Raw genomic sequence first — 21,997 nt, 5'->3', positions numbered from 1 at the left:
AGGAGAAGGAGGAGGGAGATGTGGAGGAATGGGGGGCAGAGAAGATGCCCTGCTAGGGCAGGTATTGTGTTAGGTACATTAATTGTGTGTACTATCAAGAAAGAGGCTCTACAACTGGAGTGTCTGTGTTCAAATTCTAGCTCTTCTAGTGACTAGCTTTGTGTGACTTGGTGACTTCATTCCTGAATTTGTAAAATGTGGAGTTTATACACACCAGCTTGAACTCATTAGTGTGACTTGAACACACCAGTTATAAAAAAGATTTTAGGGCCAGGCGCGGTGGCTCAAGCCTGTAATCCCAGCACTTTGGGAGGCCGAGGCGGGTGGATCACGAGGTCAAGAGATCGAGACCATCCTGGTCAACATGGTGAAACCCCGTCTCTACTAAAAATACAAAAAAATTAGCTGGGCATGGTGGCGTGTGCCTGTAATCCCAGCTACTCAGGAGGCTGAGGCAGGAGAATTGCCTGAACCCAGAAGGCGGAGGTTGCGGTGAGCCAAGATCGCACCATTGCACTCCAGCCTGGGCAACAAGAGCGAAACTCCGTCTCAAAAAAATAAAAATAAAAATAAAAAAATAAAAATAAAATAAAATAAAATGTCTAAGTAAAAGAAAGAAAATAAACATGGCCAAAAGCAAATGTTGGATTTAGGTTATGGGAATATGGATTTTCATTTTGCCTCTCTTTCTACTTTTCACATGACCATTTTTATAATAGGAGCTTTTACTTTTTTAAAAGAATCTTTATTACCTCACAAGTTTGTTGGGAAATTGTGTTAAGTTTGTACACGTAAAGAATCTAGAGCAGTCTTTGGTGCAGAGTAAGCAGCCAATAAACGTTAGCTGTCATAATGATTAGTCTATGTAGTCCTTTCAACACCATCAAGGAGGTCATCTTGTCCAGTTTAACAGACGAAGAAACTGAGACCCTCAGATATCAAGTAACTTGCTTAAAATCAGTCCCGTGGCCTGTTCTGGAACCCACACGAGCCTGTTCCTACTCTAGTGTTCTTTCTCTCTCATCACACTGTCTTGGCAAAATAAAAGTTAAAATGGTGTTTTGGCTTTTCTGAGCATCACTTTCTCTGTAGCCTCCTGTCAGATTTCCACTGAGGGCAGTGAATGAGGAGTGAATGGAGAGGGTATTGCGCTAGCCAGTCTGCAGCTGGGAACCGATCCCAGCTGTCACACCTTTCCCCCACTTCAGGGAATAGATAAGCTATGACTCCCAGAGGGTCAAAGGGGACATTCCAGAGAAGGGACAAGATTTTTTTTTTTTTTTAATGGGAAAGAGGGTCCCTGGACTGATGGATAAATTGTGTCCACAGATACCATCCGTGGGTCTTTAAGCCTCACCAACCTTTCCTCTTCCATGTCTGGAGTCTATGTCTGCAAGGCCCACAATGAGGTGGGCACTGCCCAGTGCAATGTGACCCTGGAAGTGAGCACAGGTCAGTGAGGGGTAAGTGTGGTTAAGAAGAGTGGTCGACGGTGGGAGAGAGGTTGCAAGATGGGAAGAAGCCTGTCTGCTGAGGCCTCTCATTGCAACAGGGCCTGGAGCTTGCCCTGGTCAAATGGTTGTACAAATATTTGTTCTGTGACTGGCCATTTCCTGCTTGACAGCCACCCCTCTCCTTGACAGGGAAAAAGAGAGAATGCATATGGTGGCAGGTGGGGTCAGGGGAGTGGGATTGGAGAGATGTGGGAACCCCTCAGCTGGGTGTCCCCCTCTGACACGATGCCTTTTCCAGGGCCTGGAGCTGCGGTGGTTTCTGGAGCTTTTGTGGGTACTGTGGTTGGACTGGGGTTGCTGGCTGGGCTGGTCCTCTTGTACCATCGACGGGGCAAGGCCCTGGAGGAGCCAGCCAATGATATCAAGTAAGTGTTCCTGTTCTCTGCTGCAATGGGGGCTCTCCCAGATCTCCTCACAGAGTCTGAGAATTCAGGCAGCTCTCATCTATTGGAAGGAGGGGGCAGTGGCTGAAACATCATTCCTGTGGGCAGGTTTTAAGGGAGAGGAAAAGGAGTACTGAAGTGTGCAGGGAGAGATAGAATATAAGACCAAGCCAGTAGAAACTCTCTCCTTCCCCGTCTCACTTCTGACCTCTTGTTACTTCTTTGATGACTAGGGAGGATGCCATTGCTCCCCGGACCCTGCCCTGGGCCAAGAGCTCAGACACAATCTCCAGGAACGGGACCCTTTCCTCTGTCACCTCCGCACGAGCCCTCCGGCCACCTCACGGCCCTCCCAGGCCTGGTGCATTGACCCCCACGCCCAGTCTCTCCAGCAGGGTCCTGCCCTCACCAAAACTGCCCATGACAGATGGGGGCCACCCTCAAGCAGTATCCCCCATCCCTGGTGGGGTTTCTTCCTCTGCCCTGGGCCGCATGGGTGCTGTGCCGGTGATGGTGCCCGCCCAGAGTCAAGCTGGGTCTCTGGTGTGATGACCCAGCCAGTCATTGGCTAAAGGATTTGGGGTCTCTCCTTCCTATAGGGGTCACCTCTAGCACAGAGGCCTGAGTCATGGAAGAGTACTCACACTCCAGACCCTTAGTCCTCTATCCCTACCTCTCTTTACTGTGGGAAAACCGTCTCAGTAAGACCCAAGTGTCTAGGAGATTGCAGAAGAGGGAGAAGAAGTGGATCTGGACTTGGGAGGAGCCTCCACTGCCCCCCCCCCCACCACTTCTCCCTGTGAAGCCAGATGCTGAAATCAGCTACTCACCAAGGGCCCTGGCAGAGACTGCCAGTCACCGAGTCTCCCAGGCCTCCTTGATCTGTACCCCACCCCTATCTAACACCACCCTTTGCTCCCACTCCAGCTCCCTGCGTTGATATAACCTGTCCAGCTGGCTTGACTAGGTTTTACCGGAACAGAGGCTAGGGAATGTATTTTTAAAACTAACATGAAATGTGTGCGTTTTCATTTGCAAATTTCAATAAAGATGCATTGTGTTTGTATGGGATGAGAATCGAGTTGCCTTTTCAAACTAAGAATTCTAGAAGTTGAGCTTCCGGATAATGCAAAGCAGACCCCTTTCCCAAGCCGTGTACCCAGGAGGGCTTCTCCCCGCAGGATCAGAGCAGCTCATCTGGTGTTTAGAAGGGTCCCTGTTTGTCCCATGGAGAAGGGGAGGAGACCCTAAGCTACTCTAAGCAGCAGGGGGATGGAGTTAGTACGCTTTGGAGCGGGAGCTTGAGGGGCACATGTGCCTTACCTGCTTCCTCTTCAGGGACAGGGCAGAGGAAGCTCACTTGGGCTCCTCTCCCACACCACAGCATCCTTAACAAAGATACCTTCTTGCCCATCTGGAAGAGATCCCCCTAGTTACTGAGGGTGAGCTGGGCATAGTATGGGGTGCAGGTCCGTGTCCAAATTTTGCCATGTTGTTTCCTACCAAGGGTGGGGTCTCCTTTAGGTTTCAGTTTCTCTGCCCCTAAAATGGAGTGGCTCTGGGAATGGAGAGATGCTCATTTCTACCGAGACTCCTACCACCCCCAGTGGTGAAATGAAAAGTGGCGTGGACAGAAAGGGTCTGTGGCCTGCGGCTCACAGTCAGTGAGGTCCCAGGTGGGGACGCCACTTGCCGGCTCTGGGGTATCAGGACAACTCCGTCTTCCAAAGTCAGCTTTCCTTCCAGAGCTCCAGTGCCAAGCCTGTCTCTGCAGAAGGCCCACCCCAGGCCCAACCCTTTTCCCAAGGCCTGACACCTTCAGACCTTGGGGAGAAGAGGAAGGAAGGAGGGCACAGGGATGGAGGGATTGCAGAATTGGGGCTGGAGGGGAGGAGGGAGGAGCATTTTTTTTTTTTAACCTGTGGTGCCGGCCTCTCCCCTGTTTGCTCTGAGATACCAGTCTCACTCCTGCCCAGTCCAGGCGGCTACCCTTGGGTGCTCCCTTCCCTCCCCGACACCCAGACTGACCTCGACCGCCCGCCTGGCAGGAGCAGGACGGCTGGACGCGGCCATGACCGGGCTCCCGGGGCCCTTTCTCTGCGGGGCCCTGCTAGGCTATCTGTGCCTGAGTGGTGAGGAGGGGCCCGGTGGGATCACAGCAAGAGCTGGGGGGCGCAGGCCCGGCTTCCCGTCTCCTAGGGACCCACTCTGTCCCTGCCAGGCCAGCTAAGGCTGCCGTGGGCCTCACGGGTCCTAAGGTGCCTGGGGTGAGGCTGGGAGCAGGTGTTGAAGGCCAAGAGGGCAGAGGAGAGAGGCCCCCAAGCTGGCGGAGTTCAGCCTCTCCGTGGTACAGGCCTGAACCACCCACCGCAGGGGTAGTATTTTTCTCTCTCTGCTAAACACACACACCCTCTTACCTGGGCCGGTCTTGGCCCTTTTACCCACAAAGACCAGGCCCGTCCTGGAAACCTCAGGTTTTGGGAAGGGAGGGGTTGGATTGAGGAGAGGGTGTTGTGCCCTGGGGAGGGAGCCCTCAGCTTTCAATGTAGATGACCGGAGTGGGCCCAACCCTCCAGATCGCTGGAATTTGGGTTCCCACCTCCCTTTGGTTCCGGGCCACAGGGCTGGCAGTGGAGGTGAAGGTACCCACTGAGCCGCTGAGCACGCCGGTGGGGAAGACAGCCGAGCTGACCTGCACCTACAGCACGTCGGTGGGAGACAGCTTCGCCCTGGAGTGGAGCTTTGTGCAGCCTGGAAAACCCGTCTCCGAGTCCCATCCAGTGAGCTGAGAGCAACTGCATGAAGCTGGGTTGGCTTGGAGAGACAGGAACCCAGGATGAGGGCACGGGGTCGGGAGGGGCATTTGGGGATCAGTGTGCTTGGATGAAAAGGTAAGTGGGCTCTGCCTAGATCTTCTCAGGGCTGCAGTCTGCGTCACCCTGTATCTTCCCTTCCTCTCCCACAGCCCCTATTTCCACCTCCCCTGCCTTAGTGCAGTCAAAGTTTCAGTTCATATATCCATTGACACTAAGGTATTGTGACTGATACCAAGATAATACGTGCCTCTTTTGGCTGTTTGAGAGAAAGAGAGAGACACAGAGAAAGGAGAGAAAGGAGAGGGAGAGGGAGGGAGGGAGGGAGGGAGAAAGAAGAGGGAGAGAGGGAGGGAAAGAGAAGGAAGAGGGAGGGAGAGAAGGGAGAGGGAGGGAGAGAGAAGGGAAAGGGAGAGAGGGAGAAGGAAGAGAGAGAAGGGAGAGGGAGAGAAGGAGGGAGAGAAGGAAAAGGGAGGAAGAGAGAGGAGGGAGAGAGAAAGGAGAGGGAAGGAGGGAGAGAAGAAAGAGGGAGAGAGAGAGAAGGGAGAGGGAGAGAAGGAGGGAGAGAAGGAAGAGGGAGGAAGAGAGAGAAGGGAGAGGGAGAGAGAGTGCACAATGAATCTGGTTCATTTAGCACCTGAAAAGGGGTGGTTTGGGGAGAGAGGCCTTTGAGGTTCCAGCTATAGGGTGTCAGCCTCCCTGGCTGATATAAGTCAGGGGCCTTATACCTAATTTGAGGATGAAGGACTGTAGAGTTGATCAGGCAGAAAAAGGCACATGTGTGTGTCTTCTGCCTCTCTCTAGATCCTGTACTTCACCAATGGCCATCTATATCCAACTGGTTCTAAGTCAAAAAGGGTCAGCCTGCTTCAGAACCCCCCCACAAGGGGGGTGGCCACGCTGAAACTGACTGACATCCACCCCTCAGATACCGGAACCTACCTCTGCCAAGTCAACAACCCACCAGATTTCTACACCAATGGGTTGGGGCTAATCAACCTTACTGTGCTGGGTAAGGCAGGCTGGGGGTCCACCAGCCACCTACTCTTTCACACACTCTGAGAGTTTGCACTCGTCCTGCTAAATCTCCCATTTCTGACTTTTAGCCCAAGTACACAACTGCACTGGGGGCCCCAAGGGAAAATACTCCCTTTCCAAGTCTTCTAATCCAGATGGTCATACTCCAATTCCACCCTCCACCGAGGGCATCTCCTCCATCAGGGCCTGATAACAGAGTGTGTGAGAGAAAGCCTTTCCCATACATGGGGATCTGAGTCTGTCCCCAGCAGCTCCATCATGGGGTAACTTCTAATTGGTAGCTGGATTCTGTCCCTCCCAAGGTCAGTGGCAGAGAAGGGGAGTGGCGGTCAAAGGAACAAGGGCTTCTATTACTGGGCACCAACCTCATGCTCAGGGCTTCTGTCTCACCCCAAACTAGAGGCTGCACAGAGATGAGCAACCAGAAAAACTGTCAAAGAGGCTGGCAGTGTTTAGAAGGAAAAGAGAACACCTAGGACGTGGTGTATATACGGCTGTGGGATTCAACCCCCGAAGGGCTGTCATGTGGAGGAGAGATTTTAATTTCTTTGTGGGCCCAGAGGGCAGTAACTGAAACCAATGGGTGGATATTATGTTACACACATTTTGGCTCAACATGAGGAAGAATTTTCTCTAACGATCAGAATTTCCAGTAGTGGAAATCCCTCAGTTCCTGGGGATGCGGGGGTGTGGACACGATGACCACTGTTTGACAGGGGTATTGAAGTAGAGAATGTAGCACTTAATGGATCTGGGAGTGGGTTCGGAGGATTTCTGAGGAACTTTCTATGGTTTTTGCAGTTCCCCCCAGTAATCCCTCCTGCAGTCAGAATGGGCAAACTTCTGTGGGAGGCTCTATTGCCCTGAGATGCAGCTCTTCCGAGGGGGCTCCCAGGCCAGTATACAACTGGGTGCATCTTGGATCTTCTCCTACACCGTCTCCAGGCAGCATGGTTCAAGGTAAGGGCCAAGGGCATCAGGAAGACGGGACTGGACACCTGGACAGATGTGGTCTCTAAATCCCACACAGCCATATTACCAGTTCCATGATGAGGGGTATGAGACAAACCACTATACCTTTCCCTGCCTCCTCTTCCTTGGCTTCCTGTCTTGTTCCCTCCTGCCTGTCTTCCTGCACAGTCTGTGGCCCGGGGGATCTGGGAGAATTTATCAAGCTAAATATACTCCTGATATCCTGGAAGAGAGTAGAAGGCAGGGAGCATTCTGATCATGCCCACTCATCTGCTTTGGGGAGATTTATTTTAGGTTTCCTAAGGGTCATGGATCATTTGCAGACTTCCTAGAGAGGAAACTGAGGCAGAATAGCATGGATTGGCTTGAATCTTTTAACCAGTTTCTTTGGAGGAACCATATACATAGGAGCCGTAGTTTCTCAGCTTCCTCTTCCTGGATCTAGTTATTCTCTCTCCAACCCCAGAAAACCTCTTTATCAAACCAGAAATGAATGATCCCCACCCCCAGATCACCTCCTGGTGTGTGCTCTGCCTTCTAAGGCAAGCAGTTTAGAAAAGCATTTGTGTCAGCTTAGAGCCACCCTACAGGATGCAGTTGCTAGCAATCAAGCCTTTTACACCAAACCAGGAGCCTGACATCAGCCAGTCAGCACCCCACCCCGACTCCATTGCCAGTGTCTGAATCCTTCATGAGTGTGCAGCCCTCCTCCTCCCCAAAAGGCAGCTATGTAGGGTGGAAAGAACAGGTAAGTTGCCGCAGCTTTGAAATTCCTCTCTGGATCACTTCAGACACATTACTTCCTTTTTCTGAACCAGTTTCCCTACCAATAAAAAAAAAAAAAAAAATTAGTTCCTCCCCGACAGGATTGTTATAAGGATGAAATGAAATGTGCTATCCTCATAGAGGTGCTCAGAGTTCAACGAATGGTGGAACACTCCCTCTTTATCCTCTAGATGAGGTGTCTGGCCAGCTCATTCTCACCAACCTCTCCCTGACCTCCTCGGGCACCTACCGCTGTGTGGCCACCAACCAGATGGGCAGTGCATCCTGTGAGCTGACCCTCTCTGTGACTGGTAGGGATGCTGGGTGGAGGCCGGGCCAGCAGGCTTGTATTGGGAAGGCTGCATGAAGCTGTCTGCTGGTGGGCCAAGGAATGTCTGCAACTCTGTGGGTCTTATGTCTCCTTAGAACCTTCACAAGGCCGAGTGGCTGGGGCTCTAATTGGGGTGCTCCTGGGCGTGCTGTTGCTGTCAGTTACTGTGTTCTGCCTGATCAAGTTCCAGAAAGAGAGGGGGAAGAATCCCAAGGAGACATATGGGGGCAGTGACCTACGGTGAGCAGGAGGGCTGGGGGGTGGTGGTGCAAGGAGGGAGGAAAGGGCTTGGGTTAAAAGTGGGTGCCTGCAGCCCTCAAACTCTCCCATCATTAAATGTGTTTATGGGTAAGTGTTGTTTGGCTCTGGGATTTTCTGGTGGCAACAGTATAACCTGTGTATTTGAGGGCGAAGGCAAGCGGTACAGGGTGGAGTGGCTGGTCCACAAGCCGTGGCAGGGAAGTTCAGTTTGCAGGACTGCCCAGTCCCTCCTACTTATAAAGTTTACTTTTCTGTTCTAAAGGCATTTTCATATATTTTAACCACCTGGGAGTAGTAGTGGCTTGTAGATGCCAGAAGCTGGATTTGTCCTTAGCAGTCAGCTGAGTTCAGTTCTTCCGTGGAAGAAATCAGGAAAGGGGAGGGGAAGCTGCCTGTGTCATTTATTTTAGCTGCCAGTCAGGGTCTAGGAAAGGGATCAGAGCAATATTTCTCCAAGTGGAGTCCTCAGATTACCTGGACAGAAATCATGGGGAACTAGTTGCACATTCAGATTCAGGCCACTTCCTAGCCTTCCTAGAGTTGTGTGTTGGGGAATGATGTTTTTTTTTTTTTTTTTTTTTTTGAGACGGAGTTTCACTCTTGTTGCCCAGGCTGGAGTGCAATGGCACGATCTCGGCTCACCGCAACCTCCGCCTCCTGGGTTCAGGCAATTCTCCTGCCTCAGCCTCCTGAGTAGCTGGGATTACAGGCACGTGCCACCATACTCAGCTAATTTTTTGTATTTTTAGTAGAGACGGGGTTTCACCATGTTGACCAGGATGGGCTCGATCTCTTGACCTCGTGATCCACCCGCCTCGGCCTCCCAAAGTGCTGGGATTACAGGCTTGAGCCACCGCGCCCGGTCCAGAAACTTCATTTTAACCAAAGTTCCACAGATGATTCTCATGTACAGTGAGAGTCATCCAGGTTAGAGGACAGCCCTCTTCTGCAGGAGACTTCGACCCTTCACTAAGAACTTGCCTATACCCATCAGGGAGGACGCGGTCGCTCCTGGGATCTCTGAGCACACTTCGAGGGCTGATTCTAGCAAGGGGCTCCTGGAAAGACCCTCATCTGCCAGCACGGTGACGACCACCAAGTCCAAGCTCCCTATGGTTGTGTGACTTCTCATCCCTGAGGGCAGTGAGGGGAAATATCAGTAATTAAAGTCTGCGGGTACCATACTGTCTCCTTCTTCTTTCTGCTGGTATAGTGAATTCCTCTAGGCGGCTCAAAGAGTATTAACAGAAAGGGAAGGAATGGGCTTGAAGTCCGAGAAATGATGCTGTAGGTAGGCAGGAAGTTTGATTGGGTAAAAGGGGTAGGTTTCAACCTAGGTGCCTGTCCACCTCACCCCACCAGCCCTGATTTTTGGTTTGGCCAAAGGAGACTTGTTCAATCTCCAAGCCGAAGCCTTGTGCACGCAGACTCCCTCCCCCTGGCACCCTCTGAACACTTGGACATTCCTCTTTATTGTTCACATTCCAACCCAGCACAGTCACATGCACACACGGAGATAAAAAACCTTTCGGCCACTGCCCCAGGAGCCCAGCGGGGAGCGGGGACGGGGCCGACAGGGGAGTGGCGGGGCCGCGGAAGACTCCTCCTACCAAGCCTCCCAGGCGCTCGGCGTTCGCATAAACAAGAGAGCTGGAGAGGCTGCCCTCCACAGTGCGCTGGGGAAAGGGGAGAGGACGTGACAGGCAGGTGTGGGATAGGGACTTCTCTTCCGATCAGAGTAAGGGGCGTCGACACCATAAAAACCCTCTTCTCTTCATCTCGCCCCAGATCCAAAGTCCTGGGGCTAGGCTTGGGGCACGGAGATGTAGGGCGCCCCTTTTAGCTGCGCACAGAACGAAAGGACTTGTTTTTTCTTTAAGTACGTGTACTTGGGTGACGCTTAGGGCGCCCTCCGCAGTGCGCGCAGGAAAGCGCACTGAGGCTGCGGAGGCAGAGCTGCATGCTGGGTGCGGGGAGAGGTGGGCGAGAAGCAAAAGAAGGATTTGGGAGCGCAGGGTTAACGGTGGGGTGGGGTGGAAGGGCAAATGGGGACCATACTAGACTGTAGAACTAACTAAAAGGGCACGGATTCAGCGACTCCGCGACGGAGCCTGCCTGGGAGAGGGAGTCTCTGGGACGCAGGGGGCTCCTGTAGCTGGCAGGTTGCTGGGCAGGAGAGGGTCACAAACACGGCAGGGAAGTCTCGTCGCAGCGAAGGGGACGCGGCATCCATCTCTCCTCGGGAACTGAGGAGAGAGAAGGTCTGAGAACCCATCCTCTCTTGCTACTTCCTCTCCCCACTCCCTTCCCCCTTTCTGTACCAAGATTCCTTGGGCGAGGAATGCCAAGGGGCCCCAGTCACCCAGAACCCCCAGCCCGAGTCATGGCGCTGAAATGAGCCCCGCGGCAGGTTTGTGTGCGCGCCATGATGTGTTTTCTGCCCCTTGGCCGGGCTTGTGCAGCCAAATGGGGTGACTGAGCATGTCTTGGTCCACGTGTGTCCCTGTTGCAGCCTTGGGCGTCTCGATGTGTCCCTATCGCAGCCTTGGAAGTGTGAATGTATCAGAAAACGCAAAGGCGCGGGGTACATCTTCCCTGGCTGGGAGGGGTGAGGGTGAGCAGAGGGAAGCCATGGGGATTCAATCCTTTTCTCCTACCCCGTCGCCTCGGGGCCGTGTTCATTACCTTTGAAAATGCTCAGTTCTTCCGTCCAGGGCAGGGCAGAAAGGATGCAGAGGGAGAAACAGGTGAGCTCCTGGAATCCACTCAACCCTCAGCCTCTTCTCACCCACCCGCCTCCCGACTCGTGTTTCTATCCTTCAATCTTTAGTTCCCTCCATGCCCCCCTGCACCCCCTAGCCGGCCCTTATTCTCCCCCTGCTTCTTCTGGGGAGGGCTGCGGCTGTGAGCTCGCCGCGAGCCGCCTCACCTGGTCTAGTCTCCGCTGGGGCCGCCGCCCGCGCCTCCCCGGGCGACCCCAGCTCCGCCGGGCCCCCCGGGGCCCGGGCCCTTCCGGCCGCGCTCTCCGCTCTTTATCTTCTTCCGAGCCATGTGGCCCCGAAAACTCGCCTGGATTTTGGCGGCCGCCGCGTTGGCGCCGGGATCGTCCAGCGGGATGTCTAGAATGTCGTCGTCTGGCTTGGAGCAGGCGTTCTCCTGGGGGCGGAGCAGGAGGGTTCTTGTGGGGTCACTGGGTCTTGACTCCGCGGGAGTGGGGTAGGAATAGAGAGGCCTGAGAGATTGAGACTATGGCGACGCGGGGATGAGAGGTGCAGACAGGGGTGCCGCGCCCGGAGCAGGGCTGTGGCACGGACACGCACTGGGGTGGGGGCAGTGACAGGTGAAGAGGAAGGTTCAGGGCCAGGTGGACAGACGTGTCTCAATTCAGGAAAGAAAAGTGCAGGTAGGATTGGGTGTAGGAGAGCCAGGTCCATCACCAGCATCCAGTTAGGGGTCTGCAGAGCTGCTTGGAGGGTGGAAAGGAGGAGCAAGGAAAACAGCAGCAGGCACTCCTTGAGTGGCCACCTGCCCCTCGCTCTCAGAGGGTACCTCCAGCTCAGAAGGACCCAGTCTGAGTCCAGGGTCTTCCGTGGAGAGGGTGAAGCCTCAGTCTCCCAGCCCTCTCTCCCCAGCAGAACTGCAAGAAGCTCACAGCTGGAATTAGGGCGAGGGTGGGGATACTAGTCAGTGAGCCAGCCTCCCCCAACCTAAGGCTAGAGCCCCAGAAATTGTTTTCCCATTGACTTTTCGTCTTCCACTGTCCAAGGATGAGCTCAAACACAGAAGATAGGAGATGATTTGGAAGAAGTGACAGAGAAAAGCCTTCGCTCCAAGAAAATAAAGAAAAAAGAAAAGGGAAGGAAGGAAGGAAGGAAGGAAGGAAGGAGAGAGAAAGAAAAGAGAAAAGAAAAGAAAAAAAGAAAATGAAAAGGCCAGCAGGAGTAAGAAGCCCTTTCCAGGGTGTAGTTATGAGGAAGAAAGGAATTACAGTGATAGTTACCATTCAAGCACTTACCTTGTTCCAGGTGCAATAACAGGCATTATTTTATTTAGTCCCCCCAAATAAAGCAGTGATGCACCTTTTTATTGTTACCCTTAATAAACCTAATGATTAGACTGTTCAAAAACCTACCTAGGTCATACAGTTACCAGTAGACCCAAGATTCAGACCTTTGTATTTCAGAGTCCAGAATATATTTTACTCCTACTTTGTAGGATAAGCAAATGCAGCCCAGTCAACCAACCAAGGCTCTACCATTTGCTATAGGGTGTAGCCTTGGGCAAGTTATCTAATCTTTTCTTATCTCACCTCCTTCCTCTAAAATACCAGGATAATACTATCCACCTGTATGGGTTGTGGGGAAGAATAAACAGCATGATATGCATAAAGTCTCTTGTACAACCTAGCTGCTCAATAAATAGTAGCTCTTATGATTGCCTTAAAAATAACATGAAGTTAATGTGAAATTGTTGTTTTGCAGACCAAAAGCAGTCATATAGTAACAGTTTCATATAGTTCAATCTAACAATAATCAGGCCCACCTCTATGCCCCAAACTAGATTTCTGTGTCTCTGACAGCCTACCCTAGCTGAAAGTAGAAGGGGTGAGGGAATTGATGGTATAGAATGCAGGGGAAAGGCTATGGAATGGAGAGGAATTCAGCCTCTGAGCACCTTTGCTGCTTACCATTACTTACAGTATTAGCGTGAGTCAGGATGGGGATGACTACCTTGAAGTTAGAAGGACATTTCTCTTTTGATCTGGCCCTCTGGCTTCTAAGAATTTGCCTTGATTTTTTTTTTTTTCATGAAGACGTCCAGTGCTTTCATTATATTTTTCTTCTAGGACACCAGATGACCAAGGTTTCACATAATGATAGTTCAGTTCTGTACATCCATTCTCCCTGCCATCACCCATCCAGCTCACAGAAGTAGACAGGATATGAGTGAGGCTTCAGCGATCACTGTCCTAACCAGATTCTCCCCCAGGAGCATAAACTTAAATTCCAGACACCAAAGGCCAGGCTTATAAATGGCTCCCCTCACCATGTTTCCCAAGGTTACCTTCATTTCCTGGGCTTCATATTCTTCAGTTTGTGCTCAAGATACCCACAGTCAATTTAAAAACAGTTAAAAGGAGTTACATTTTGGTAGAAGATCCCCCCCCCCCCCCCAGAAAAAGAGTTACAAAGAGGCAGGTATGGTTGTGGAGGAGCCCAACACAGGTCTAGAGTGCTCCCTGACATCTTATTCCTCACCTAAAATCAGAAATTACTCCTTTGGGATTTTTTACTCCTAGAGTTCAAGTCTTTCTTGGGATATCCTCAGGGAATAGTGAGGCTTCTTCTCAAAAGAGGGTGACAATCATAAAAAACCATTCCTGACCTCCCTCTCCTCCTTGGCCCTGCTGCTGTGAAGGAGTGGGAAGGTTGAGTGGAGGAAGGGATATCTGCTTCCAACCACGCTAGACCCGACCTGCTGTCACCGCCCGCCCCAGCTGGATCCAGAATGGAAAGCTGGAATAACAGGCAAAGCCACCCCCGACATTCCATGCTCCTCCCCAGAATCAGCTAGCTCCCTCTCCCACCAGCTGAATTTTCAGGACACAGCTGCCAGGTGGCCAGTGTGGCCACAGGTGGAACTGGAAGATTAAAAGGATCTGGGAAGGGGGCTCACTGGTCATGGGGGCCTAGCTGGTGCCTTCCAAAGCCAAGGTTGCTAGTGTGTGCCTGAGAGTTCCATAGGAACTAGGGACTTCTGGGAGGGGAGGGAGAGGTGGAAGGTGCCCAGGTCAGCAAAGCAGGAGCTGAGGCTTCTAGTTCCAACTGGGCACATCACTTCACCTCTGAGAGTCTCATTTTCTTCAGCCACAGCTAGAACTTAACCTAATTGAATAAAGTCTCCTTCAGCTCCCAAATCCTAATAGCTTTAAGGATTACCCCTGCTTGCTCCTTGTTATGTGTCAAGCCCTGTGCTAAGCACTTTGCACATATTACCTCATTTAATACCCATTTTGGAAGTCAGGAAACAGCCTCTGAGACATTTTGTAACTTACCTAAGGTCACTCAGTTGACAAATAGTGAAGTGATCAGATTCAGTAGCCTCTGCTGCTAGCCACTGCCTCAGGGCAGGTAATTATTTCTATGAATTCAGCAGGGCCAAGCCAACTGGACTAAGCAAAAGTAAGTAGGATCCAAAAAAAAATAATTATTTGCCTTTTCATATGCAGTGAATGCAGGAAAATGCATATATATATATATGGCTATGTAAATCAGCAACTGCAACATTTGAATCAAAAGGAATAAAAAACCATTTCTCGGTCTCTTAAAAAATCGGCAGATCTGTTTTCTTCTTCCTCATTTCTATTTGAGCCTCTGTAGCAAGGAGAAACAGGAATAAGGCAGGACTAGATTCTTCCCAAACACCAGGTGAGGTGGTCAGTGAGGAGAGCTGCAGAATCCAAGATGAAGAGGGACCTGCCTCTAGCCCCGCCAAGAGGTATGCTGTTGTTCCTAGCATCCTAGCTCCCTCCCAGCACCAAGTCCAGCCCTCCACAGAAAGGGGAGGAAAATGCCCACCCCAGCTCTGCCCTTCCCCACCCCTCCACCCATCACCCCTTCTTCTTCCTGCCCCCCCATCCCCCCCCCCACAGTCTGATAATGGTGCTCTCTCTTGCTCAGCCCTTTGGCCCTGCCAACCTTGGGAAGGCTCCTGTGTACATGGTGCACTGAAGGACATGCCCCAGGCCCTGGGCCTCGGGGTTAATTGTGTATCTGCTTCTTCTTCACCTTTTGGGTGGGTAACCTCTCCTTTTTTAAGGGACACTCACTCCAACCGTGTCTTCCAATCTCAGTATGACACTCAAGGGCAACAGCTCCAGGCAGAGACTACTGCAGACGAGGAGACCAATTCCATTCCTTCCCTCGCCTCTTGGATTGTTTACTCACTTCTTTGACCATGTCTCCCACTTCCCCTTCCCCAGCAATACTCCCCTCTCATCCTTACCTCTCCCCTCCCCCCAACTCCTTTCCCAGAACCCACCATCCATTTACCTCCTCTAAACAACACTGCTGGGAGGAGGGGCTCTTCCTCAGTGGAGCCCAGAAACCTCCATGAGGAGCCCATTTCTCCCTTCATAACCACAACACTGCTTCCTGTAGAATAACAATCAGAGGGAAAAGGCTGGAAGGAGATATGTTATCAGGGTGTTCTCCAGGGGGTGGGACTGTAGGTGACTGACATGTTTTCTTTTTCATACTCTTCTCTAGTTTTTACGTTTTCTATTATGAGCAGATTGCTTTTATATATTTAGAGGAGAGGTTAAAGCACAGCTCTTTGAAGAAGACAGGGCTACGTTTGACTCCTACCTCCACACTTAGGAGTCATGCTTCCTTGGAAAAACCATTTAACTTTTTAAACCTCAGTTGGCACATGGGTGAAATAATGCCTACCTTGCAGGGTTGTCGTGATGATTAAATATAGGGTAGGCATTCACAAACTGGCAACTATTATTGACACTAATAAGAGTTAAAATCGCAACGACCACCACTTGCCCCTAAGTTTTCTCTGCCTCTTGGTACCCAGACATGGGAAAGTCTCACCTATTACAGACCTGGGCTATCCTTTCCTTTGAAAGCTCACTTTTTTTTTTTTTTTTCTTTTCTATGCCATGGGGTGGCAAAGTCAGTAACCTCTTCTATCATTTGCTGGTTGACTGAATGACTGAAAATACAAGGACTTTGGAATAGTCTTTACCCAAGTGTAGGGGCAAAAAATAAGCAAACAAATAAATTTCATAAACATATGATCGCTGTAGTCTTCCGGTGAGTCAGGGGCCAGGTCCTGTGCCAGGCGCTTTCATACCGAGTCACCTTAACCGTAACCCCCTCGGGCGCTGGGCACTTACAGTACCCAGGTTTCCGCGTGGGCGCTGACAAATTGCAGACACTTCCTTCCCTCGCCAGCAGGGCTCTCTCGCGGTCACTTAGCCCTCTCCGAGGGAGAAGGCCTTGGGGGCCGGGACAACCCCTCCCCAGAACCACCCTGACTAGGCTCTTTGCAGCCAGCATCACAACCGAGCTAACCAATAGGGATCGATTACACCAGCCTGCGCTGTACAGGGCGCTTCGGCGATCGTTGGCGGGTCATGAGGATCAGCCTGTCCGTCCACCGACGGCGGCGGCAGTGGGATGGGGAACGGAGTGGGGGCCGAAAGGCGGGAGAAACGATTGGCCGCAGTGTCTCTAGGCGACGGTTTCCAGCGTCTCCCCGGGGAGGAAGTGCCTCCGCTCGTCTAACCTGCAGTTAGCTCCCCGTTGCTGAGCCCTGCCGAGCTCCCGGTCCAGCCGAGGCTGCCTGGCGGATGGGCGCTCAGACGCCCCCGCAAGTTGAGGAGCATTTGTCCTAGGGCTTCCAAGCCGGGCTGGCGCCTTCCACCATCCACCACCCACGTCTCCGCAGGGACCCCTTTTCTTTCTGCTCCTAGGTCTTCCGCATCCACTTCCAACCCTCACTCGCCCTCCAGGGCGTTCTCCTGCGCCTCTCGCAGCAGACCCCGCCAAGTGCCCCTCCCCCGGGCCCTCTAACTTACGGTGCAGCAGTCCATGCCGGTGGCAGGGGTCCTCGGCTGGGAAGGAGGCTGGCGGAGGGCGGGGGCCTGGGGGTCTGTGTGGTGCCGGGTGGGGGCTCTGGGGCAGCTGGCCGCCCGCCGACCCGCGCCGAACCAGCAGCTCTGCTCTCGGGTCCGGTCTCCCGCGCTCGGCTCCGCTCGCGAATGTAACCTGAGCCCCACGGCCGGGAAGCCAATCAGGAGCAGCCTCCGGCAGGGTGGGCGGGGAGAAATGGAGGGAGGACCACGCCCTCTCGCGACTCCCTCCGCCGCGCTCCGCCTCCCGCCCCAGCCCCTTCGCCCACACGCTTGTATCCCGGCCACCTACAGGCTCCGTCCTCCCTGGCTCAGTCCCCTGGCTTGCTAGGCGGCAGACTGCCAGGCAGATGTACGCCGGAGTAGGCAGAAGGAGGCCCCCGACACCCTAGGCACAAACACACCCACATCTGGGCACAGCAGCCCCTCCCGCTCATAGAAAACCACGCACCCCTCCACACTTCCACAACCTAGCAGGAGTCCCAAATATGGCTCCCTCTAACTTCACTCCCCCTCAGTCCGCAAAGAAAGGCTCCCTAAGATGTGCGGTAAAAAGGTCTCATCATCACTCCTGCTACAGAAGGAGAAACCTGTTGGTGCAACCTGGCGATGGGCATGCGTCCACACAAAAGCCCACAAGCCCCACATGTCCACATATGATTTCCCAGGACTTCTTCCAGCTTACAGACACTGCAGACACAACCTGCAAAAATAACTACGCAGACCTTCAGTTGCAGGTAAATGCGGACACCCTGCTGCGGGCGCTCGGCGCTCACGCAAGCACACGGACAGTCACCCAGCTCAAGCTGGCGGCATTACATATCTATTATCGATCTGTCCACATGCCCTGCAGCAAACAAACAAAATCATATATGCACAACACCTATATTGTGTCTATTTGTATATGGGCACTGACTTGGAAGAAGTATCCTCCTCTCCTTCGTAGCAGACTCTGCCTAACCTCTTGACCTCAGGATAAGACAAAAGCTGGCCGTCCTCTCCCCTGTTCCTGAGAAGACGAAAAATATCCTAAACCCAAGTATAGGGAATTCGAAATAATTGGCTCTTGGGTCCATGATGAGGCAGGATGTGGGCTTCGTGAGAGGCTGGGAAGGGGAGCTATGGAAAGAGCATCTGGGAGGGACAGCCTGCCACTGTTGTGGTCGTCAGCCTCCCCCAACTCGGCAGGGTACAAGAGCTGGCAGTGTGGCTTGTTATGTGGGTAGGGTAGGCCTTCTCTGAGAAAATTAGGAAGTCTTTCTCAGCTAAGGTCCCAGAGAAGGGAAGGAGGAGAGGATGGCTGCTGCTCGGAGCAAAGGAGGGAAATGCCCTGTGGCTCTCGGTGGGACAACAGACCCTGAGACAGCTCTGCAGTGCATCCCCAGCCCCTGGCCATGCCCAGTGACCCCATGACGGTTACATGCTTCCTTCCCACCTGGATGTTTGGGCCAGAGGCTCTGCTTGCCAAGGGAAAATGAGTGGGAGGGAAATGCCTGTGTCCATTCAGGATGGGCAGCTTGGGGTCCCAGGCTGAGCTGGATGCTAGCTGGAATTCCAGGGCTTGGGATGTAGGGGTGTCTCTCCCAGCATGTTTGGGGCCCACCCACTTTTGTAATGAAAAATCTGTTCCCCAATCTGTCTCTGGCACATCCTCCATCCCCCCACCTCCACCAAATGGCCAGATGTCCTGGGAACTCAGGCCCTTGCCTAAATGACGGGCACATCTGTGGCCTTCAGTTTTGCCAATTCCTGCTGGACTTCAACTCCAGAATCCAGATAGGAGAGAAAAGGGGGAAATTGGGGGACAGAGAGGATTCCAGGCCTAGACTCTGTGCTTTTCTCTTCCCAAATTAGAGCTGAGGAATTCGGGATTTGGTGAGTTTGCAGTAAAGTCTCCCAAGTTGCTAGGCAACATCCCTCTGCAGACTGCGCTGCCTCTGGGCCCTTCTTCCTGCTGGTCAGAACTGAAGGTGGGGGGGGTATCTTTACAACACCCCCCACCAACTCCCACGCCGGCAACACAGCCCCTCTCTCTTCCTGCAGGACACCTTTGTGTAGGGTGAGGGTGTCTCTGAACACTGGAGGGCCCATGGGGGACAGACACAGCAACTGTCAGTTCCATCCGCAAAGCAACCATTTCAGCAACAGCCCACTCAAGGCGCCTACGCAGAACTGGCCACAGTGCTGGCCCTGGGGGATGGGCAGGCTCTGAGGTGAGGAAAAGACAGAGAGGAAGGCAGAGCCTGAGATGAGAAGGCAGACACTCACACACTCAAATACCAGCGGCAGGAGCAGAAACACATACAGCCTCATAGAAATCACACACACACACACACACACACACACACACAGACCCAAAGATGCAGACATACACACTGCCCACACACCCAGAGACACACACCCCACACAGGTTGTCACCCACTGACATCCAAGGACATGCTCAGCGTGGGCCCCTTAACCATTGTGGGGCCAGGGCACCCACTAGCCCTGGTAAAATGTCCCTCTTCTGGGCCTCTAGGTGGCTGGGGTTTGTCAGCAAGGTAGACTGGTGGATTCAGCTTGTGATACTCAGATGAGCTAGGAGAAAGGACGGATGCAGTAAAGGATGGCTGAGTCTGCCTCTACAGGCCTCTGGTCTTTGGCAGAATGATGCCAAGTCACTCCCCACTCCTCCCCACAGCAGCCTGCCTGGCCTGGGGCCTGGGTGCCACTGGTCAACTTTTGGAGTATTACCTACTGTCCAGCTGAGCTTGAACTCATAGCTGTTCTTGGCTTTTCAAATTTCAAAACTTCTCATCTACAGTCTCTAGTCCCCATAGCTCCTGAAGGAGGACTGCTGGCCTGGGAAGGAGATGAGCTCTGGAAGGGAAGGGCCGGGTTAGAGAGACAGCTGGGGCCTGTTGGTGGGTGCCGTGGGATGGAACCAGCAGGAAGCATGGAGGTGAGAGGGGTGAGGAATAGAAGCCAAGGCAGCAGAAGAGGAGAGGGGTAGACAAAAGAGAGGATAAAAGGTGGATTAGTGGGAAGCTTCTGTGGTCCAATACACATCCTTCTTGGGACAGATGGAAGGGGATTTGGAGAGGGTTGGTCCTAGTAAGCAGGGAGAAAAGCCAAGGCATATGACAATTTATTTGCCAGTAACTTGTGGCTTCCCCTCCTCAGAGTGGGCACTTTCTGAACATCGCATCCCGGCTCAAGCCCAGGGAAGGACTTATAATCAGAAGGGGGCTGGGAAGGAAGAGGCCTGTGCCTTTGGTGGAAGTGATCTGGGGGCTTCTTAGGTCAGGATTTTACCCATTTGAGTGGAGGGGGTGGAGGTAGCAGGAAATTCAGTTTTCTCTGCAAATATTTCAGCTTTTGCTGTTGTGGTATTTTTAGCAACCTGGTTGGCAGAGGAGGAGCCTGGGTACATTTTTAAAGGGGCCTCTGCCAGGCTGGAGGCCTCTTCCCACCCTCACCCCACATGTCAGAAAGGGGAGGGGGAGAAAGCACTTGGCTTAAGGGGTGCATTCAAAGGTAGAAATCGGGTTCGCTGGGCCATCAAGTCATTTCCCCCAGCGTCGGTCATTGTCAGCATCAGGATTGCCAGCAGCATTGTCAAGAGGAGTAAATAGTTCTTGAACTTCTGCTGCGTTCAGGGTGCTGCTAGGGAGGCAATACGAAAGGCTTGATTTAATATATTTGCTAAATGGGGAAAGAACCAACAATCTTGAGTGAGTTCTAGGCTAAATCTGAATAATGCTTTACAAAGTGCTGCCACATCCATTATTTAAAGTGGTACTCTCAAGAACTGTGTGAGGAGGTATTAGTATTTTTTTTTTTTTTTTTTGAAGACAGAATCAGACTCTGTCACCCAGGTTAGAGTGCAGTGGCACGATTTCAAGCAACCTCTACCTCCCAGGTTCAAGCAATTCTCCTGCCTCAGCCTCCTGAGTAGCTGGGATTATAGGTGCTCACCACCATGCCTGGCTAATTTTTTTGTATTTTTAGTAGAGACGGGGTTTTGTCATGTTTGCCAGGTTGGTCTTGAACTCTTGGTCTCAAGTGATCTGCCTGCCTCAGCCTCTCAAAGTGTTGGGATTACAGGCGTGAGCCACCACATCCAGCCTAGGAGGTAGTGTTATTTCTAACCTCTTTTTTTTTTTTTTTGAGACTGAGTTTCGCTCTTATTACCCAGGCTGGAGTGCAATGGTGCAATCTCAGCTCACCGCAACCTCCGCCTCCTGGGCTCAGGCAATTCTCCTGCCTCAGCCTCCTGAGTAGCTGGGACTACAGGCACGCGCTGCCATGCCCAGCTAATTTTTTGTATTTTTGTTAGTAGAGACGGGGTTTCACCATGTTGACCAGGATGGTCTCGATCTCTTGACCTCGTGATCCACCCGCCTCAGCCTCCCAAAGTACTGGGATTACAGGCTTGAGCCACCGCGCCTGGCCTATTTTTAACCTCTTTTGGAAAGAGTTTTCTGAGGAGGAAACTGAGGCTGGGAGAATGACTTGCTATTTGTCCAGCATTAGCTCTCTGATTAAATGCAAAAATAGAATGAAAACCCAGGAGTTCTGACCTTGAATTCTGCATTTCTTCTCTTCAGTGCTCCTAGCATAGCATATGTTAAGCAAATCAGACATAATCTCCTTTCTCTTGAATGTTGTAATCTGATGGAAAAAGTACATATATGTGGGCATCTGCATGTATAAAATAAAGCAATAAATGATAGATGCCAAAGGAATGAAGCAGACAGTAAATGTTATGAGAGTTGAGGTGTGGGAGAAATGACTGAGAATTCAGATGGTCAAGGAAGGCTCCATGGAGGATGGTTTGAAGCAAGTGTGAATTCAAAAGTATCTGAGACAGGTCTCAATCAACTTCGAAAGTTCATTTTGTCAAGGTTAATGATGCATCTGTTAACACAGCCTCGAGAGGTCCGGAATGACATGTGTCCAAGGTAGTTGGATACAAGCTTGCTTTACAAGCTTGTACAAGGGGTATATCTTGTTTTTATCTTTTTTAGGGAGATAATAATACATCAGTCAGTACCTGTAAGATGTACATTGGTTTGATCTGGAAAGGTGGGACCACTTGAAGCTGTGGTGGAGGGTGGTGGCTTCCAAGTTATAGGTAGATTTAAAAATGTTCTGATTGGCAATCAGTTGAAAGGGTTATTATCTAAAGACCTGGAATCAATAGAAAGGAAATGTCTGGGCTACGATGATAAGCAGAGTTTTATCATGCAGACAAAGCCTCAGGGTAGCAGGCTGCAGAGATAATGGACTATAAA

General features: G+C 51.9%; 3 protein-coding genes across 7 annotated transcripts in view; 2 read left to right on the top strand and 1 right to left on the bottom strand.

Annotated features, from left to right (window-relative positions):
* Nucleotides 1–2,974, top strand: part of LOC101049968 (myb/SANT-like DNA-binding domain-containing protein 2) — a 48,543-nt gene extending 45,569 nt beyond the window's left edge. For 3 of the 4 annotated variants that reach the window (XM_074400776.1, XM_074400775.1, XM_003923555.4), the window contains 3 exons: nt 1,330–1,452; nt 1,753–1,879; nt 2,131–2,974. In XM_074400776.1, coding sequence (XP_074256877.1) covers nt 1,330–1,452; nt 1,753–1,879; nt 2,131–2,446 — 566 coding nt within the window. In that variant the 3' untranslated portion in view covers nt 2,447–2,974. Of the gene's footprint in view, nt 1–1,329; nt 1,464–1,752; nt 1,880–2,130 lie in introns of those variants that run through there. The other variant, XM_074400777.1, reaches the window with a different exon arrangement.
* A 537-nt stretch (nt 2,975–3,511) lies between these two features.
* On the top strand, nt 3,512–9,514 carry VSIG2 (V-set and immunoglobulin domain containing 2). Of its 2 annotated transcripts, XM_003923556.4 has the most exons (7): nt 3,512–4,029; nt 4,520–4,677; nt 5,515–5,722; nt 6,550–6,708; nt 7,677–7,796; nt 7,912–8,056; nt 9,072–9,514. In XM_003923556.4, exons 1-7 carry the CDS (start codon nt 3,969–3,971, stop codon nt 9,199–9,201), a joined length of 981 nt encoding a protein of 326 aa, XP_003923605.1. In that variant the 5' UTR covers nt 3,512–3,968; the 3' UTR covers nt 9,202–9,514. The 2 variants fall into 2 exon arrangements, with proteins under 2 accessions (XP_003923605.1, XP_010332706.1); XM_010334404.3 differs by lacking the exon at nt 3,512–4,029 and having other exon boundaries at nt 4,129–4,677.
* Nucleotides 9,515–9,526: 12 nt separating this feature from the next.
* On the bottom strand, nt 9,527–16,887 carry NRGN (neurogranin). Its single transcript, XM_003923557.4, has 4 exons — nt 16,668–16,887; nt 11,007–11,233; nt 10,763–10,780; nt 9,527–10,323 (listed from the first exon to the last, which is right to left on the bottom strand). Exons 1-2 carry the CDS (start codon nt 16,680–16,682, stop codon nt 11,012–11,014), a joined length of 237 nt encoding a protein of 78 aa, XP_003923606.1. The 5' UTR covers nt 16,683–16,887; the 3' UTR covers nt 9,527–10,323; nt 10,763–10,780; nt 11,007–11,011.
* Between the last annotated feature and the right edge of the window lie 5,110 nt (nt 16,888–21,997).

The sequence above is a fragment of the Saimiri boliviensis genome, chromosome 6 (assembly GCF_048565385.1).
Source record: "Saimiri boliviensis isolate mSaiBol1 chromosome 6, mSaiBol1.pri, whole genome shotgun sequence".
NCBI classification, from domain to species: Eukaryota; Metazoa; Chordata; class Mammalia; order Primates; family Cebidae; genus Saimiri; species Saimiri boliviensis.
This window is presented reverse-complemented; position numbering and strand designations above follow the sequence as displayed.

What these genes read in the sequence shown, in the direction of transcription:
- VSIG2 (XM_010334404.3), top strand. Translation starts at nt 4,447, where the DNA reads ATGACCGGAGTGGGCCCAACCCTCCAGATCGCTGGAATTTGGGTTCCC. An exon ending in AATCAACCTTACTGTGCTGG is followed by an intron (nt 5,723 to 6,549) that starts GTAAGGCAGGCT and finishes TGGTTTTTGCAG; the next exon opens with TTCCCCCCAGTAATCCCTCC. An exon ending in TCCAGGCAGCATGGTTCAAG is followed by an intron (nt 6,709 to 7,676) that starts GTAAGGGCCAAG and finishes TTTATCCTCTAG; the next exon opens with ATGAGGTGTCTGGCCAGCTC.